Source organism: Aspergillus brunneoviolaceus, assembly GCF_003184695.1.
Source record: "Aspergillus brunneoviolaceus CBS 621.78 unplaced genomic scaffold BO95scaffold_93, whole genome shotgun sequence".
In the NCBI taxonomy this organism is placed as follows: domain Eukaryota; kingdom Fungi; phylum Ascomycota; class Eurotiomycetes; order Eurotiales; family Aspergillaceae; genus Aspergillus; species Aspergillus brunneoviolaceus.
In genome coordinates, this window is record NW_020290823.1 from 67,464 (window position 1) to 80,700 (window position 13,237).

General features: G+C 51.3%; 7 protein-coding genes across 7 annotated transcripts; 5 read left to right on the forward strand and 2 right to left on the reverse strand.

Annotated features, from left to right (window-relative positions):
* Positions 1-105: 105 nt before the first annotated feature.
* Positions 106-1,380, forward strand: BO95DRAFT_424166 (uncharacterized protein). Its single transcript, XM_025584659.1, has 2 exons — positions 106-462; positions 523-1,380. The coding sequence occupies exons 1-2, from the start codon at positions 385-387 to the stop codon at positions 1,273-1,275; spliced, it is 831 nt and encodes a 276-aa protein (XP_025437224.1). The 5' UTR covers positions 106-384; the 3' UTR covers positions 1,276-1,380.
* A 596-nt stretch (positions 1,381-1,976) lies between these two features.
* Positions 1,977-3,521, forward strand: BO95DRAFT_447626 (thiolase family protein). The gene has a single exon (XM_025587666.1). The coding sequence runs from the start codon at positions 2,165-2,167 to the stop codon at positions 3,404-3,406; it is 1,242 nt and encodes a 413-aa protein (XP_025437225.1). The 5' UTR covers positions 1,977-2,164; the 3' UTR covers positions 3,407-3,521.
* A 214-nt stretch (positions 3,522-3,735) lies between these two features.
* On the forward strand, positions 3,736-5,269 carry BO95DRAFT_447627 (mitochondrial 54S ribosomal mL50 protein). Its single transcript, XM_025587667.1, has 3 exons — positions 3,736-4,199; positions 4,318-4,765; positions 4,841-5,269. The coding sequence occupies exons 1-3, from the start codon at positions 3,757-3,759 to the stop codon at positions 5,114-5,116; spliced, it is 1,167 nt and encodes a 388-aa protein (XP_025437226.1). The 5' UTR covers positions 3,736-3,756; the 3' UTR covers positions 5,117-5,269.
* Positions 5,204-6,601, reverse strand: BO95DRAFT_424174 (uncharacterized protein). Its single transcript, XM_025584660.1, has 3 exons — positions 6,504-6,601; positions 5,969-6,443; positions 5,204-5,910 (listed from the first exon to the last, which is right to left on the reverse strand). The coding sequence occupies exons 1-3, from the start codon at positions 6,521-6,523 to the stop codon at positions 5,389-5,391; spliced, it is 1,017 nt and encodes a 338-aa protein (XP_025437227.1). The 5' UTR covers positions 6,524-6,601; the 3' UTR covers positions 5,204-5,388.
* A 140-nt stretch (positions 6,602-6,741) lies between these two features.
* BO95DRAFT_447630 (putative protein kinase C substrate) lies at positions 6,742-8,897 on the forward strand. The gene is made up of 3 exons (XM_025587668.1): positions 6,742-6,946; positions 7,131-8,078; positions 8,142-8,897. Exons 1-3 carry the CDS (start codon positions 6,838-6,840, stop codon positions 8,798-8,800), a joined length of 1,716 nt encoding a protein of 571 aa, XP_025437228.1. The 5' UTR covers positions 6,742-6,837; the 3' UTR covers positions 8,801-8,897.
* A 2,060-nt stretch (positions 8,898-10,957) lies between these two features.
* On the reverse strand, positions 10,958-11,587 carry BO95DRAFT_424180 (uncharacterized protein). The gene has a single exon (XM_025584661.1). The coding sequence runs from the start codon at positions 11,344-11,346 to the stop codon at positions 11,080-11,082; it is 267 nt and encodes an 88-aa protein (XP_025437229.1). The 5' UTR covers positions 11,347-11,587; the 3' UTR covers positions 10,958-11,079.
* A 303-nt stretch (positions 11,588-11,890) lies between these two features.
* Positions 11,891-13,163, forward strand: BO95DRAFT_447632 (GFA family protein). Its single transcript, XM_025587669.1, has one exon. It carries the CDS (start codon positions 12,040-12,042, stop codon positions 13,099-13,101), a length of 1,062 nt encoding a protein of 353 aa, XP_025437230.1. The 5' UTR covers positions 11,891-12,039; the 3' UTR covers positions 13,102-13,163.
* Positions 13,164-13,237: the final 74 nt, after the last annotated feature.

A 13,237-nucleotide genomic window follows, 5' to 3' on the forward strand; every position in this document is an offset into this window, starting at 1 on the left:
AGGTTGTCCGATCTGTGGCCTGAGGCTTCCATCGCTCTAGTTCTGGACTTTCCCTTTGCTCTGGCAACTTGAACTGAGCTTAAGTTCAATGTTTCATGTTCCTACCCCGGGTTTTGATGCATCCTTGGCCAACACCATCTTCTATAGACCGGTGAATACATGAGCAGTCAAACAAATGGTGTTTGAACTCGCCTCAATATAGCTCCTGCAACTGCTCGGGCACTTGGAATCCATTTTCCAATGTACCGAATTCCCATCTGTCGATAAAAATAGGGGGTCCCAGTCACTGTTCACATTGTCATTGCCATACTTTAATGGGTGAACTCGCCTCCAGTTCGCTCGCTTCCTCACTCGCTGTCTTGCAGTACTGCTGCCGATTTAGACATGATCACTTATACTCCCAAGCGGCCGCGAGAGAAGGAGGACCATGAGCCCGATGGAATCACAAGTCATGAAAAAAAGGTACGCCTGTAGCTGAAGTCCGCAGGAAACCGTGATGTAGTGCTCACAACAGTCAAACAGAAACATCGCTCTTTACCTCTACGTGCCTCTCCCCAAACAAATAGCAGTTTCCCGTTCTTGAAAAGTGACCAGAATGCCCCACAAGTCGGCGTGTCGAGTCTGACCCCAGCGGAGTCCTCGGAGGACGATAATGATCATGGGCATCGTGGCGACAACCCTCGCAGCTGCTTAATGGAAGCAGAGTATCGGCAGGCCCAATCAGTGCTTTCAGCCGCTCGGTATGGCACGGAAATGGACGTTGACAACGGCAACAATGACCGCTCACAACAATCCCCGATACCACCCAGAGTCATCTACCGCTCGCTCAAAATAAGCGAGCAACAGACTACACGCCTTGCCCATGAAACCTGCCCCTCTGCGGTCGATTCCACTGAGAACATGGAACATCGAAACGGTGCATATCGTACACGTCACGATGCTTTGGATGACTTGTACAACGACCGCAATACAGCTTGGTGGCGTGATCAACATCTTCCCAGCCCCGTTAGTGACGGCGATGCCATGGCCATCAGTAGCAAAGATTCGGTTAGCGATGCGGATATGACCTACACTATGTCCCGCCCGGCGTCCCCTTCTTCTGGACAAATGAGTGGCATGTATAAGAGCATGCGTGATTCAAACCCTTTGCCGAGTACTATTACAGAGAGTGAAACCAGCCCAAAGAAGTTGACATTCTCGATGGGCTACCGGTCTGATTGTGAGAAATGCCGACGCAAGGTCCCTGGTCACTACAGTCACATTATACGCTGTTGATATTTTTATAATACCCTAGGCTCACGGTGTTTCTCGATGTTCCTTGTTTTACGTTTCTTATTTTACACGTCAATGTAGTGGTCGATACGGAGCACAACAGGCTGCTGTTATATAAAATTCCAGTAAAGAGTTGTGGATCTTGGTCACTCTCACAGAATGTAGATCTCCGCCTGCAGAGTCGAATCGTAGATCTATTTACCTCCCTTACTATACTTTGATTTGCTTACCTATTTCGGAATGCATACTTCTAGACCACCGGAAATGGAGCTATGGCTACCAAGCACTGTCCGGTCGTTTCCGACTTGGTGTTCCGATGAAGCTGACATAAGCATTCGGATCCGAACAAGACGGAACGGATTCAAACTGGTTATTTGCCATCGGAAAGCAAACCGTATGTACCTAGTCGATAACAGATAAGGTAAGGTATATCTATGGGAAGTACCTGCTTGGGCAGGCGAAAACAGCATTAGATCACTCAAGATCGACCACCGAGAGAATAAACAATACGGAAGGAGAGGGTGGGGGTTCCCATCCCTGGAATATATGCACTCGAGCACGCACAACACTTCGGCAAGGCATAGCCGTAATCAGATCCTCAGATTCCCCCCCTCCGCCTTTCCCCGCGGCTGTCCGCTTAGCCGATCTTCACTGCCGGCAATACGGTGGCTCCTCCAGAACGGCTCGTTCACCAGCGATGGATCCCGAGCCCCAGAATTTCCTACCATGGCGGCCCTTCGTCAATAAGTATGCTAGCGCTCCCCAGTTTTCTCTTTTTTCCTGTCGGAACTGATACACGAGCTGCGACTTCTGCTCTAACGTGAAATCCTCCAAGCTTCTGATCCTCTGGTCCTCATTCTTTTTGCAAAGGAACCCCTAGATCTACTTCACGATGGCCTCTCCGATTCCCCGGGGCCTGCGTCAGGTCCTCCAGAAGTCTCCCAATGACATTGTCATTCTCTCTTCTCTCCGTACGCCTGTAACCCGAGCGAAGAAAGGTGGCTTCAAGGATGCTTATCCCGAAGAGCTCCTTGCCAACGTGCTTCGTGCCACTCTTGAGGCGAACCCGAACCTTGACCCGGCCCTAATTGACGACGTCGCCATCGGTTCTGTTCTCCAGGAGCTCGGCGGTGCCAAAGCTGGCCGTATGGCTCAGATCCATGCCGGTTTCCCTGACACCGTCTCTTTCCATACTATCAACAGACAATGCTCGTCCGGCCTGGCTGCTATCTCCACTATTGCCAATGGAATCCGTGCCGGCGCAATTAACGTTGGTGTCGGTGGTGGAATGGAGTCCATGACCCGCAACTACGGTTCCCGCGCTATTCCCACTGTCCTCTGGCCTGAACTCAAGGATTCATACTCGAAGGATGCTCGGGATTGCATCATGCCGATGGGTATTACTTCGGAGAATGTCGCCGCTCGCTACGGAGTCTCCAGAGCAGACCAGGATGCTTTTGCCGCCGAGTCGCACAAGAAGGCAGCTGCGGCCCAAAACGCCGGCCTTTTTGACTCCGAGATCGTTTCTGTGAAGACCGTGTCCTACGACCCCGAGCACCCCGACGCTGCTCCCACCGAGATCACCGTCTCGAAGGACGATGGAATCCGCCACAACCTTTCAGTCGAAAAAATGGCTAGCTTGAAACCCGCCTTTTCTGCCAATGGTGCCAGCACTGCTGGAAACAGTTCTCAGGTCAGCGACGGTGCTGCTGCAGCCCTGCTGATGCGCCGCTCTACGGCTACTGAGCTCGGCTTGACCTCTTCCATCAGGGCTCGCTGGGTTGCCTCTGCTGTTGCTGGCTGCGCTCCCGACGAGATGGGTGTTGGCCCTGCCGTTGCCATTCCCAAGCTTCTGCAAATGCTGGACATGAATGTTTCCGACGTTAACATCTGGGAGATCAACGAGGCCTTCGCCTCCCAGGCTCTGTACTCTATTCGCAAGCTCGGAATTGACGAGTCCAAGGTCAATCCCAAGGGTGGTGCTATTGCCATTGGTCACCCTCTGGGTGCCACTGGTGCCAGACAATTGGCGACTCTTATTCCTGAGCTTGAGCGCACCGGCCAGGATGTCGGTGTTGTTAGTATGTGCATTGGAACTGGTATGGGTATGGCTGGCATGTTTGTCCGGGAGTGAAAGTGCGGAAAGTGAGGGTTGCATCATTCTGTACAGTTTTGTGTTTTTCTCTTTTACATTTTCATGATTTCAGCGTAGACGCATGTATATACACCCACAACTCATGAAGTTTTACTTTCCCATATCCTTTTTCCTTGCTTGTTCTTCAAAATCTTGACAAAAATCTTGACATTCAACGACCGTAGAGTTTCTGGTGTGTACTGTACGGCAATTTACGTGGTTCAGCATGAGTATTCTTCCCGACGCCAAGCCCGGCGATTTGTATCACGTGACAAGCCGTTTGGAGTTCTTGAAACTTTTCCCAAGACTGGCCGAAGAGTCCCCGACAGCAATCCCGCAACGCTGCAGTCATGCGTCCCTCTGTGCGTCTGTTAAACTTGGAAGTGCCCTCTATCCAGGGGGCCCGATCTCTCTATGTCTGCTCAGTCTGCAGACATGAAGCGCGTCCCCGTCCGATTGTCGCCCGCCAATTCTTGCGCAACGCCTCCAACGCGAACTCGCTGACCGAGAAGGTGCGCCGCAAGATCTGGGGCACCGACAACCCCCCCGGTCTTAAAGACCCCTATGGCGGAGAGGGTGCTCTTGAGCGGAAATTCAAAAGCAAGCAAGCTCCGACGGTAGTAGAAGAAGAGACACCTGAAGCTTTGCAGGCGCTTGACACCGCTGCCTCCGAGGACGCTGCTCCCGCTGCAGACGACTATGAGCCGGCGACAACATGGGAGGGTCTCGATCGCGTCGGCCACCTTGGTCGGTGGTCTGACCTTCCTCCTGCGCCGACTGACGCATACAAGTCGTAAGTGGTCCTCTGGCTGTCCAGTCATCCCGCTTGTATTCATCTGGGAAGCGAAACCCTTCTGTATAGTTCTTCAGTGGGCTCTGTGCAGTTGTCTAATGAGTCTTTCTTAACACAGGTTCCAGTACAAGAAGAAGATCACTAAGAAGGGCTTACTCTCAATTGCGGCTCACCAGGCTGTCGTCGAGCTCTGCCTCATGCACCAGCTGGGTAAGCCCTTGACGAGCATCTGTGATGTCGAGGAGCACGATCAGTCGGTTTTCAAGTTCATTTGGAAGACCAAGGTTGTACCGACCTCGGATGGACAATGGAATGCGGCACTGGAATATCCCAACAAAGAGGCCGAGGAGGCTCTTGTCTATGTTTTTGAGCAAATCGGTGGCCAAAAGGTCACTCCTGAAACGGAGGAAGCGTCGCAGGATGTTGAAGAGACAGAAGAAGCGACAAACGACTTGACAGACATCCTCGGCACTGACGAGACCAAGCAACCTTTCTTTGGTTATCAAACTATTCGTGACAATGGTTTCTTGTCTCTGTCGCTGATTGATCCGGCCACGAAGTTTGCTGTCAGTCTCCGTTCCCCCTTCGCCCTGCATAGGGCAGTCAATCTGTCGCAGTTGCTGACTCATTTCACAATTTAGTTCTTGAAGAGATTCTCCCAATTGACTGGCCACTTCTTCCCCGACCCTGTTGTTCATTCGATCGCCACTGTTCAGCAGGCCGTTGACCACGTTCAGCAAGTCGTGAAGCCGAAGCCGAAGAAGCTGGCTGATTACCTCGCCAATAATCAGCGGTACTCAAACATGCCCAATATCAAAGTCTTCGCCAAGAGACAGAAGCGTTCTGACAGGGATGAAGAATTGGGCCGCAAGAAGCTCATTGAAGCCGAGCTTCGCGCAAGAGGTCTTATTGAATAGACTGCTACGATGGTGGGTTTGGGGTAGGTCCCCGAGGTTTAAGTTTCTAGTTATTGTAGCATGTTATTTGTTAAACCCTTGCTGTACAATAGGAAGCAATGTTTTGTTCGTTCGAATATCGTTGAAAGTATCAGTACAAAAATTCAAATCTATCATATAAAGAAATTGGGGTAATGAGCTAGGTCCTATGCTTTGCCGAACTTCCACCGAGAAGCCAATCCTTGAAACGCCAGTTTTGTGACATAAATGAGCAGAATGCAAGAAGGAGGCATTCAAGCTCGGTGCCTAGAATTTGCAGGAAGGGTAAAACCTCTGGTCATGAAGTCAGTATTCTTTGACATTCCATCTTTATCGGATTCCTTCGTGAAGAGACTGCTCAGGTTGTCATTATGTCCCATCAGCTTGCGTCGCTTTTTCTTCTCATTCTCCTCCTCAAGTACACGAGCAGTTAGCATGGCGGTAGCTGCATTCTTGATCCCACTGGGAACATTTGAAGTAGGCGTAGACGTGTTGCTACGGCTAGCAGTAGCAGATTCTTCCCTCGTGCGCAAGGCTGACGATGACACTAGCCTTGACTCTTTTCCCGGCTTGACCTCTGACTCGGTACTGGCGAGAGCAGCGACAGCATCGCCGTTGGCGTGCTTCTTGCGCTTTCTCGAACCAGGCGCCTTCTTCAAAGAATGTGTCAATCCTTGCTCAGCTAGCTTCTGGCTTCGCTCAATCAGCTGCTGCTTATCCGACTCTTTCGCCGGGAGTATGGTTATCACATTGTCGATTGTGTAAGGTTCGTCGCACTAAATGCACGCCTGTTAGCGTCACGCAATCATCGGTGCAGTAGCGGGTCATAAGCACCTGTAAGCACCTCTCGCCCTTCAGCTGACGGATCGCTTCTTCGGAGAAGACATGTCCGCAAGGAACAAGGTAGACGGATTTGACATTCGGGCCCAACTGCTTGGCGGTGACTGGACAGATCCAGCCCTCGCGCTTCTCGTGCTTCCCAGATGGATGTCCGCCGTGCTCGGTGTCCACTTCAAACTTCAGCTCCACAACGTCACGGAGACCCTTCACCCGGCCACAGAGAAACTCATCGCAGTCGGCTTTCGAGCTGATACCCTCGGCTTCATCTCCCGGTAACAGATATCGTAGGACGGAGTCTTTATTAAAGAGGTTTCCGACGCAGTCGGAGACGATAGGCCGCATTAACTGCTTATGCGACAGTGGACATGTGTTCCAGAAGTGTTCCTGCAATTCGCGCTGGGCTTCTTTCAATTGCGCCGTGCTGGGATTCCGGGCGGCTTCGCGAACGAGCTCGCGGCGAGTGGGGATACTGAAGACCGGGGAATTAGTGACTTTGCACACCACAGAACCCGAAGATTTAGTCCTTTACCTTCCACCATCATTACCCATTTTCTTTTGTTTGTTTGCTTTTGACACCCGAAAGGACAGAAAATGGTAAAAGTTGATCCCATAAGTGCTGGAGAAAGATGCTCCCGCTGGGTGACGCCCGGTCGCCACTTTAGATCGGGACCGATTGAATTGATAAGGGGCTGACTAAGACGCTCTGGGCGTCTCCCCGGATTGCTCGATAGAGACGCTCGTTATCAACAGCTGGCCAGAAGCTCTCTCCGCATTTTCTGTTTTATTGAACTCTTCCTACGGTGACTGGACGTCCGCTTCCGGTCGCAATAGTGGTTGACGAGTCAAGCTCAAGGCTGCCCGCCATGATACTTCCTCAGGGATCGCTTTTCTTTGCGAGCATAGCTGCATGCTCGACCGTGGTAGCTGCTGCGGGTGATGCCTCGTCTCGACCCCGGGGAGTCGGACCCGAGTGTGAGTGTAACTCTTCTCTGCTGCTGTTCTCTGCGATCACTTGAGCTTGATGCACCCGCTCAGTCTCTGATGTCACTTCCCGTGCCATCTTCATTTGATTTCCCTGGCCGATCTACTACGTTCCATGAACCAAGCTCCCTCGGACGCACCCGAATAAACTAACACAATTGGTTGGATTTGACAGTCGCAAAGTTCTACAAGGACACCACAACATTCACCTGTATCTCCCATCCATCGATTCAAATCCCATTCTCCGCGGTAAACGATGACTACTGTGACTGCCCCGATGGTAGTGATGAACCCGGCACGTCGGCCTGCGCTCATCTCTCCCGCAACTCGGCATTGACAGTGGCCGACCGGCCGGGGAACAGCGACCTCAAACTCGTCTCTGCCCTTCCGGGTTTCTACTGCACAAACAAAGGCCACAAGCCAGCCTACGTTCCGTCACAACGAGTCAACGATGGTATCTGCGACTACGAACTTTGCTGTGATGGGAGCGACGAGTGGGCACGGGTCGGCGGCACCAAGTGTGAGGACAAGTGCAAGGAGATTGGGAAGGAGTGGCGTAAGAAGGAAGATAAGAGGCAGAAATCCCTGACGGCCGCCCTCAAGAAGAAGCGCGACCTGCTTGTGGATGCGGGCAGGCAACAGAAGGAGGTTGAGGACCAGATCAAGAATCTGGAGGTGGAAATCCAGGCCCAGGAGATCAAGGTCAAAGATCTCCAGGCCCAGTTGGAGAAGGCCGAGCAGGAAGACAAGAGCAAGGTAGTCAGGGGTAAGAAGGCTGGCAAGGTCAATGTCTTGGCCCAATTGGCCAGGGGTCGAGTCGAAGAGCTTCGGGACGCACTAGTGAACATCCGCAAGGAAAGGGACGATACCCGCGCACGGGTGAAGGAGCTCGAGGAAATCCTATCCAAGTTCAAGGTAGAGTACAATCCTAACTTCAATGACGAGGGTGTCAAGCGTGCTGTGCGCAGTTGGGAAGATTATGCCGTCAGGGGAACCCTTGAGAGTGCCACAAGCGCTGCCCAGGACAATGATTTGGACGAACTGGTCAAGCCAGACGATGCCCAATCTGGAATTAATTGGGAGCGATGGGAGAACGAAGATGAGGGCTGTGAGACTGACACTGGTAAGTACACTCACTGCGATGGCGGCCTTGCCTTAGGTTTTGGTTGATATTGACCGTAAGTAGCCCTGATCTATCAGCTGGCAGCTTATTTGCCTCCTTCACTGGTTGAGTTCATCGAGACTAAAGTGGTCTCTGTCCGGGGTTTCCTTGAGGAGAACGGTATATTGCCCAAGAAGGACGAACCCACGACGTCCGAATCCAAGGTCGTGTCAGACGCCCGGGATGCTGTCAAGTCGGCTGAGAAGAGCCTTGAAGAATCGCGAAGACAGTTGGAGACCCACAAATCCGACCTTGAGACAGACTATGGTCTTGCATCCATCTTCCGTGCATTGAAGGGAGTATGCATCTCGAAGGACTTTGGTGAATATACGTACGAGCACTGCTTCCTAGATCAAACCAAACAAATTCCCAAGAAAGGCGGTGGCTCGATGCGGATGGGCAAGTTCTCTGGCATTGGATCTGTTAGTGTGGACGTGCTCGACGAGTCTGGAGATATAATCCCAGAGGAGAAGGTCGCCCTGCATTATACCAATGGACAAACATGTTGGAACGGACCGGCACGATCGACAACGGTCGTCTTGGAGTGTGGTGAGGAGAACGAGATTCTGAAGGTGGCCGAAGATGAGAAATGCGTCTACTCGATGCTCGTTACCTCGCCGGCTGTTTGTCCCGGCGGTGAGGAGGAAGGGAATGCTGCCCCGAGGAGCAAAGATGAGCTGTGAGAGGCTGGCCGTACTCTACTGACATGCTTGTGGGGTCATATATAGTTAGCGGTTAAGTAGTTTATACTTAGTAGAGAATGTTTTGAATAGCATATACGGCAATTGTATTGTGTTTTGAAGGCCGAAATATCATGACCAAGCTGATTACAGTAGATGCTTCTTACGCCGGAGACCCCCTCCCCCGGCCCCCCACAGCAGTCTGCCAGGCAGGTATGTCTAAGTAGAAGGAATGCGAATTAGTGTGACAATTTGAGTTACTCCCAGTTCTTACTTGGTTTCAGTCGTGATTGGTGCGGCTATGGCGGTGGTTCCATCGAGAAAGAACCGGGAATCTATACTAGGAGGGTGTGTATAGTACAGTGGTAACCTAAGTTAGGGTTTAAAGCAAACCAGCACTATCTACTACTCCGTACAGAGTAACTCAAAGCTGCTACAGGTAGAGAATACATGTGACCGGCAAGTTTAAGTTCTTCCAAGTGGACCGGGTTGGAGTTGGGTGCCTCAGCAAAGCATCCACTTTTCTTGGTCAACAGGAGGGGTAGGGCGGGGTGGTTTTACTACGGCTACTACAGTACGTACGAAGTATTAGAGTAGTCCGTACAGTAGTAAGTTAGTGCTCAATCAGGGATCAATGATAGAATAGATATCGGTCAAAACCACAGACCCCTTCATAAAACAAGAATATAGCTCTGTAGGATCCACAATCGAGAAGCCAGGACGACTCTTCTCGGTCCACGCACGTATGCTGGTTGCTGATACCCACTTGATTCCCCATACCCTCTCGTTATGCAACTCAGCCTGCCCCTCCTCGCCCCATCCACAGCGGCCTCGACGTGGCAGCACCGATCATGACTTCAAGGATCACCTCCTACGGCCCGCACTCATAACTGGGCGTGCTATCGAGGAATCTTTTCAGGGGCATCCCAGCAGAGAAATGATCCCAGAGTCAGCAATTAGAGATATCTGGGATAAGCCGTCTGCCAGGCCTTGTGATGATGGAAAAAGATAAGCCAATCCGCAGAGTTTGCGACAATTGCCTGCATGTATCATCAGCCCACTCAAGTAATCTGCTTCATCAGTGGGTGCTTCACATCCTGAGGGGCAAGGAACCCAGCTGCTTGCGGTGGGATCTATACGAGTCGCACTGTGGGTTTCAGCAAGCATGGAATCCTCCAGTCATGCTCGCCAAAGTCATGCAGAAGGCTGAAAAGAAAGGGAGCAAGCCATTTGCTTGCCTCTAGTGAAGTATATACGTATGGATCAGCAGACGCCGTGCATCGGTGTTGGTGGGATGGAAATCCAAGCGCAGAGCTCACCCTATAGTCAATACTGAGAAAGTTATAAGAACCCTCTCCCTCTTTTGACCTGTCTGATCTAGATCATTCATTCTGCACAATTTCACTACTCTCTCCCAAAGACCATCGCCTTCTTTCCATCTCTCGCCAAACAAGCTCAACAAACGCAAGTCTACCTCACATCCAAACTATCATCATGTCTCCCTGCACCTGCAACTCCTGCGCCACCAGCTGCGCTGGTAGCTGCAACTCCTGCTCTTGTGGCAGCTGCTCTGTACGTATCACCACATGGCTTGGATTACATGACTCGCGACTGGAAACCATACCAGCCTGATGAAGTACTCTCGGAAGCTAACATCTGGGGGGACAAAGCACTAAACGCATCGTCCTATAGCCCGCTCAATGCGGGAGAATGTGCGATCTCCAATCTCTGATGAACTTCTTTCGTGCTTATCGGAACTATGGCCATGGCTATTTGGTGACTGGCGGAGGGTGATGTGGGACGAGACTGTTTTGTTTTGAAATGCGCATGTCTCTTGTTTCCTTTACTTTCTTGATAAGCCTTGGCATGTGCGGCGGATTGGTGCAACCATGAAGAAGACGGAGCCTTTACAGAAATAATCAGAAGCGATTTGACCAATAAAATTTGTGTTCCGAGTATGGCGGCTTCTTCAAGCACAGAAATCAAATTTCCCCGAAGCTCGGGTTGCACGACTGTGGCAGTTATGCCGAATCCGTCGTGCTACGAAAGACTCGAATGATTGACGTGCGTAGCTGAGTTACCGGCTTTAGATTCCTCTATGTACTTGAAGGCAGGTCAAGTCGTAGGTAGGGTCATTGTCCTCTGTTGTGATTTGGTTTTGATCTTTGTATGGCCATAGATCTTATCGATCTAATATGTACATGGAACTAGGAAAGGCCCTCCGAACCGTGGACCAGATCCATCTTGACTTGTTCACCGCAGAGCTCAACTCCGCACCTAATTTATTTCTTGAGGGGGTTCAAAGATGTCAGCCTGCCAGATTCGGGTATATCATCATTTAACCTGAAAGGGATGCAGGTGAACATACCGGGCACTTGCACTGGCCGGCAGGGCACTGGCAAGAGGCACCGCAGCTGCAACCGTGGTCGGAACCTGTAAAGAGACGAGCGATATTTAGCAAACGTGGCTGACAAGTCATCCATGATGACTAGCAGAGACAAAAAAAATAAAAAAGCCGCGATGTCCGAAGGCAGGCAGTGGGAAGTCATGGGTCATGGATAATCATGAACCCCGCCATTGAATTTACCCCGCTGGGCACTAAGACCATCACACAAACACACACAACCATCAACGAATATGATGAAACAGAAAGCAAGAAAGTCAAACACATAAGCTCACCTACCCATGATGATAAGAGTAGAAAGGTGTTAAAGTAAACGGGTGAGATAGACAAGGAGTATCCTTGAATCTGATTATTTGGAGAGGAGTAAGGAGGAAGTTGTTATTGTGGTCTGTGGTACGGGAGAAAAGATACTTAATGGCGGGGTCATTCAGCCCGGTATTTATACCTCGCCACTGCAGGCCACTACTACCTAATATAAACAGATCCTCAACAACGAATAGTAACTTTACTGTACTGTACTATACTCGCCGACCGTGGCCCTCTTCTCATCATCTTAGCGGGCCCGAGACATGAGCACATTTCTGCAGGTCAGGCTGTTTTTGGTTAAATGAGAACCGGCGCTGCCCACCAACCACTAACTTACCACAGGCAGTGTATGTACAGTATTGAAACCATGAAAAGTAGGTAGTATTAATTCTGCCTCGGGGGGCGCTTATAACGCTATTCTCTTTCATGTTGTTATCCTTCCTTTCCTGTCTCGATTGGTCTGTCTGACTGGGTGCAATAGGATTTGTATGCTCCAGATTGCAGCCAACGACGAAGCTAGGAATATCCAAGTATGATGCAGTGTGCCATCTCGTGTTTATGCGGGAGTCTTGCACAGGATGTCAGTCTGGAGCAGTCTACAGATCATTCAACCCTGAACCTCTGCCACTGCACCGCCTGTCGCACGACTACAGGCATGCTGTGCTCTGCATACCATCCCCTACAAGCAAGGCCACAGAACTTGGACAGCATGCACGAGTACCAGCAGTCCGAGGATATAGTTCGGTATTTCTGTAAAACCTGCGGCGCCCATGCCCTGGCGTATTCGAGGCCCTCGGAACGATATTTCGTGGCAGCCGGGTTGCTGGTGGACAATGCGAACTCGCCTCGGACTCGATCGGTGCGGCATTGGCGGGCTTCTGAAACGCGCGATGGTGGCCTGGTTTCTTTCCTCGAGGGGGAGCCTGCAACCATGGCCGCGACATGCTGGCTTCGTGCTCACTCCAATAGTGATAGTGATAGAAGCTGCTCGGAGGCGAAGGCGGATATCGAGCGCTCGCCGCAGGACTCCACGGAACTGCGAGGGCAGTGTCACTGCGCAGGTATCGAATTCTACGTTACTCGACCGGACGCTTCCTCCACGGAGGCAAGCTCTCCATGGTCGGATCTACTTGTTCCGTACTATGCCAATTCATCGGAAAACCTTGCCGATGTGAAGTGGTGGCTACGGAATGCGAACACCAGGTATCTAGCTGGGACCTGCGCCTGTCCGTCCTGTCGTCTGGCCAGCGGGTGTCCAATTCAAGCATGGGCGTTCATCCCAAACGCCAATCTTCTCGATGCCCGCAAAGCACCGATCGAATTCGGTGCAGGCACCATGCAGCAGTTTGAAAGTAGTCCGGGCGTTTATCGAGAGTTTTGCAGCCGCTGTGGAGCCTCGGTCTTCTGGCATAGCGATGAAAGACCCTTGTTGATGGATGTCAGCGTCGGATTGCTTCATGCAGATGAGGGGTCGCGAGCAAGCCAATGGCTAGAGTGGGCGACCTCGAGAGTTAGTTTTGCTGAGATGGCTTTGGACAAGACTTTGATCGACCGGCTACAGACAGGTCTTAGACAGTGCGGACCCGAAGATTGACTGATAGCCAGTCTACTGGAGCGGGGGTTAAGCTGTAGGTGGTTGATAGCCAGGTTAAAGACTATAAATAATGAGAAAGTAGTTGTAATCACTTGGTGAAAATCACTTGCCTCCTCTAGGCTGGAGCAGTTGCAGA